Raw genomic sequence first — 5294 nt, 5'->3', positions numbered from 1 at the left:
AATTAGGTTATTAATAAATTTATAAAAATTGTATAAAAATATGTCAAATTTGAGACATTAATTTAAATATAATTACTTTAATTATGTATTTATTTAACATTATTTGTTTATTAATTTTATTTAAATAAAGGATTGCTATTTGCACCCCTTTATTATAAAAATCAGGTCAATTCATGCACTGAAAATGTAAAAAATAAGTTTTGATGTTGATGTGTACGAAGAAGAAAGTACTAGGTAAGAGTGCATTTAGCAATGTATAGGAGTGCAATTAGTCTCCCTAAATTAGATCTTGCTAATGATTTTCGGGCTATTAGCTTTCTTTTGGACTGGTACGGTTGCACGTCATACGCTTCCAGGTGCGTGACTTACGAAAATCCTCTTCAAAATCAGGTCATACATTTATGACCTATGACAAAAAATGTCACCAAAAACTTCCAACAAAAAAGTGATCGCTACGTTGAAAAAACCCACCTTAGGGTTTTTCACTTTTAAAAAACAATGTTATTTACATCATTTCAACGTCAAAATCAAATCAAATAAAATCATACATTAAAAATATAAAAAGTAGCTTTCGATGTTTCCACCAATAAAAAAATTCAAAAACAAACATTTAGATCGATAAATAATATTTTAATAGATGAAAAAAAATACTTCAATAATATAATAAATTGTTGTAATCTTCAAAATGAAAAATACGACGAAGATATCGATATTTTATCACATATTTAATTAATTTTATTATTAAAAAAAACAATATGTACAATATTTTAATTTAAAATACATATAAAAGATTCTAATGCAAAAAACACGCTATGATAAAATTGGCAAATATGAACAAAAAGTAGTGAATCATACCGTGTTTTTTTTTTAATTAATTATTTAAATTAAAGTGGGGTGAGGGTCAAAACATAAAGCCATATGGTTTGTGGGGATATGAATAATAATTGAATTGGAAATTAATGAAACATCACATGTAAAGGGAAATATTCTAATTATTTCTTCATTATTGCCATAAATTATATTTTTTTTATTATTTTCGATTTTATTTGTAGGACCCAATTAAATAATATTTTATATTTTACAAAACCAGATAAATTAAATAAACCTTTTCTTATTTAATTTATATTAAGAGAATGTCTCATTAATTTTTAATAAATATATTTTTTTTAAAAAGGTCGGTTTGACAAATATTTATTATGATTATTATTTGCTCGACTTTATAAGAAAAATTGGCCGGCCGACGTCGGCACCGCACCTATCAGCAGCTGTAGCCGCAGATATCGGCGCTGCCTTTTTAAGACAACACGACCATGTTATGGAAACAAAGACAATATTAGATATAATTATTTTTATATTTTTTTTTAAATAAAATATTTATGAGTTCATAACAACAATTCAATATTTAGGGTTAGTTTGATTTGTATGATTGTTTTTGAGTGGTTCGGATTTTTATAGAGAGGTTTGAATTTAGAAGAATTTGAAATTATTCGTTTGTTTGGTTTGAAGGATTTGAAATGAAATTGAATTTCGTCATTTATAAATAATTTATAAAAGTAATTATATTACATTTTTATTAATTGATTATTACAAAACAAATGTTTTTAGCATTTTTTTAAAACTTTATTTCATACAATCATACAAAATCTGTGAAATTCGAAGCAGCTGCTAATCTAAGATTTCAAATACGGACAATCAAACAAATCAAATATGGGATTGGAATGGATTTGAAATTCAAATCCCTCGAAATTAATCCATTTTATTCCTGAAAATCAAACGAGATCTTATATTATTTAAAATATAAATGAATAATTACGAAAAACGTCTCTAATGATAACTTAGTTGGTAAATGGTAGAGGTAACTTTGTCCAAATACAAGACAAATCTTGGATCCTGATCTATCTGTTGGCCACAACTGCTAGGGGTGAACATGGTATGGTACCGTGTTTTTTTTTTCTCAATACTGTGTACCACCCAATTATAATTGGTAAGCAAATAATTCTACCGTATACCAACCAACTCTACTTGGTATCAACTTTTTTTGTTTAAACCATACCAACATTTCAAAAATTGAAGTCTACAAATTCAATAACATAAGTATAATCTGTTGTCCAAATTATTTAATAAAATAATTACAAATCAAGAGTGGATTGAGACGTGAATTAAGAAGAGAAGGAGACAGGGTTACTGATTATGAGTTAGAGACTTTGGAGGTGGGGTTGCTATGACTTACGAGGCGTTCACCTCTAACTAGTAAGTGAGTAAAAGTAAGTCAACCGAGTAAATAATAAATAAATATAATTTTAAATTAATAACGATTAGATTCAGTACCACGTACCAATCAAGTTTATGAAATTGGTACAATAGTACCAACCAATTTAGTTGGTAACAGTTTAGTCGGTACGGTCAGTATACAATTGGTTGGTATGTCGTAGTCGGTACGGTCGGTTTACAATTGGTTGGTATGTCGTGATACAAATTTGATACCTCTATTAGCCGATGAGTGATCCAGAAACATCTCCTCACAATATATAGTGTCCTTGGAGGCAGGTTCCGTGAATGACTAGTTTGGGGCTGCAGCCTACTTGTCGGTAATTAACTTTTTGTCTAAATTAACAAAAACATAAATAATTTTTTGTTAAATTGTTTTTCTTTTTAATCTCAAATTAATCATTTGTGTTAGTTATTTTTTCAAAGAATAATAAAAAATGAGATATAATACATAAATCAAGGCGTAATATATTTTATTTACATATGCACCTAAAAGAATATATGAATAATGTTATTTTTCCTTTAAAAAAAAGACGTATAATATATGCAATTTGACTGATTTAAATATCACAGAAATCTTATTAAAATATATTGTAATAAAATTAAAATTAATTAAATGCCATGCAAAAAGAATATAATTTCCATGAAATTAATTAAAATAATAGTTGGGGAATAATAATATACTTTTGAATAATTGGTAAAGTAATTAATTACATTAAAATTACTCGATGGTTTTACAAAGTGATCGAAGAAGCATATGCCACTTCTAATCCAAATGCATATGGACTGAGTGCACTCTCTCTTCAACAACTACAATCGCACAAAAATATTTTAAAAAAAAACCTCAATATATATTAAATATATTGAGAGAATAACAAAAAAGAGCTTAAACCAGAGTTAACATCGGTTTAATCGTCACTCCACACTAACGTTCATCGGCGCCGGAGACTTCACGGTGGTGAAACGATAGTGAAAAAACCCATTTGGGTAGCGACTTTGTTCTTCTTGAATTTCTGTTCAATAACTGCTGGTGACGGCTCTGGTTGTTCTTCTTGGCCATGGAGTCGACAAACGATTTCACACGTTGCATGGCAAGAATTAGGGTTTCCTCTGACATGTTTGCAAAGCAAACCCTAAACCAACCCGGTTCACTACAATGACATGAAGAACCGGGCGAGATGTTCAACCCGACTTCATAAACAATCTTTTCCCATAGCTCTAGTTCCCCTTCGAAAGTATCAGAGCTCAAAAGATGTCTCATATCCACCCAACAAAATAAACCGGCGTTGCCTTGAAGGCACCTAATGCCGGTTTTTTGAAGCCCTTTTACGAGCATTTCATGTCTTTGCTTCAATCTTCTCCGGTTTTCCGATAGATATGTTTTAGTAAACGTCTTATCTGAAAGGATTTCAGAGAGTAGATATTGAGTTTGGGACGAGATTAAACCGAAGCTCGACATTTTGGTCGCAGCCGAGACAACACGATCGTCGTTGGAGTAAATGGCTCCGATTCGGAAACCTGGGAGTCCAAGATCCTTGGAGAGGCTGTACACAATGTGGACTCTTTTGCAGACGTCCGTGTTCATGAGGTTTCTGTTTTTGAGGACGTCCATGATACTGATGAAGCTAGGAGAGCTAAAGACAGTTCCTGAGTAAATCTCGTCGCTGATGAGATGGATGTTCTTAGTGGAGATAAAGTTGACGAGGAGGTCGAGCTCATGCAAGCTGAGGGACGTCCCTAATGGGTTCGAAGGGTTTGTGACCAAAACACCCTTGACTTTGAGGTTTTGTTTTTCTGCTTGTTTGTAAGCTTCATCAAGGGCAGATTTGGTAATTCTGAAACCATTCAAGCTTGAACACTGGATTGGTACTATTTCAGCTCCAGTTCTCCATTTGAGATCTCTATCAAACCTATATAACATTAACAATAAATGATCAGAACCATGAACATTGTATGTGGCAGAGCGGTCTTGTTAACCATGTGTCAGATAAACAACTTACCCCGGATAATATGGCGTCGGAATAAGGAAGGCGTCACCGGGATTAGCGAGACAAAACATCAGCGTTTCGTTGGCTGAAGTTGCACCTGCGGTGAGTACTAGGTTGTTTGGATCAAAAGTAACAGTGTTTCCTCTTATCTCTGACATGAACCGAACTAGAGCCTGTAAAAATCGTAACTTTCATTTATTAGTCAACCAAATATATGGAAAGGGAGAAAGAAACAAGGATACATATACATACATATATATATATTTTATATATATATATATATATATTAATGAATGCTTACATTCTTGAAGGCAGGAAGGCCATGATAATCTTGAAAGAGAGCAAGTTCTTTGAAGATAGATTGATTGGTATTAGGTTTGTTGAAGGCAGCTGCATCTGGGTTCTTTTGGAGCCAAGATTCAAGAAGGTCGAAGGACAGTTGATTCTCGGCGAGACCCATCTGGATGATGCCATTGGGATTCTTAACCTCATCAAAAGGATTCTTCTCGTACTCTTCCCATCCCAGGAAGTAGGAGGAATCCTGTCCATGAGAGTTGCATGTGACCTTCGTTGACAACATAATTAATTTCTCGTACGTTAATCCTTCAAACTAAACACGCACAAGGAAACTAAAGAATTGATCGAAGGTGAAAGTAGCAGGAAAGAATTGGTGTGGTTTAATCTGTTCTTAAGATGGAAGAAGAAGCTTTAAAGGGTTTATTGACAGAAAGCAAGAAGGATTGATTTGAAGTGAGTGATTATGTTGGTGTGTTTGAAGGATATATATATAGTCATATAGAGGGGGGAGGTTGAAGAAGGATCCAAGGTGGTAGAGGGAATGCCAAGTGGATCAAATCCTGTGTTGACCGGGAATATCTACATTTCTACAATATTTTTCAAAGACAAAAATGATATATATATATACAGGGAATGGTTCAAACGAGAATACCTTTTTACTATGGACAATCACATGTGATATTATAATTTCATCACATATAATACACATGTGATACTAAATCAGAGACCCGGACGATTTTC

At 32.4% G+C, this 5294-nt stretch overlaps 1 protein-coding gene across 1 annotated transcript; it reads right to left on the bottom strand.

Annotated features, from left to right (window-relative positions):
• Nucleotides 1-2935: 2935 nt before the first annotated feature.
• LOC112512610 (1-aminocyclopropane-1-carboxylate synthase 3) lies at nucleotides 2936-4969 on the bottom strand. Its single transcript, XM_025118660.1, has 3 exons — nucleotides 4558-4969; nucleotides 4269-4429; nucleotides 2936-4178 (listed from the first exon to the last, which is right to left on the bottom strand). Exons 1-3 carry the CDS (start codon nucleotides 4834-4836, stop codon nucleotides 3194-3196), a joined length of 1425 nt encoding a protein of 474 aa, XP_024974428.1. The 5' UTR covers nucleotides 4837-4969; the 3' UTR covers nucleotides 2936-3193.
• Between the last annotated feature and the right edge of the window lie 325 nt (nucleotides 4970-5294).

Source organism: Cynara cardunculus (genome assembly GCF_001531365.2).
Source record: "Cynara cardunculus var. scolymus isolate 2C chromosome LG 5, CcrdV1, whole genome shotgun sequence".
Lineage (NCBI taxonomy): Eukaryota > Viridiplantae > Streptophyta > Magnoliopsida > Asterales > Asteraceae > Cynara > Cynara cardunculus.
Note: the sequence above shows the minus strand (reverse complement) of the source record. Positions and strands in the feature narration are given on the sequence as shown.

Coding starts and splice junctions, on each gene's coding strand:
- LOC112512610 (XM_025118660.1), bottom strand. CDS start 4,836: ATGTTGTCAACGAAGGTCACATGCAACTCTCATGGACAGGATTCCTCC. Junction 4,430..4,557: donor GCCTTCCTGCCTTCAAGAAT/GTAAGCATTCAT, acceptor CGATTTTTACAG/GCTCTAGTTCGGTTCATGTC. Junction 4,179..4,268: donor CCGACGCCATATTATCCGGG/GTAAGTTGTTTA, acceptor AATGTTATATAG/GTTTGATAGAGATCTCAAAT.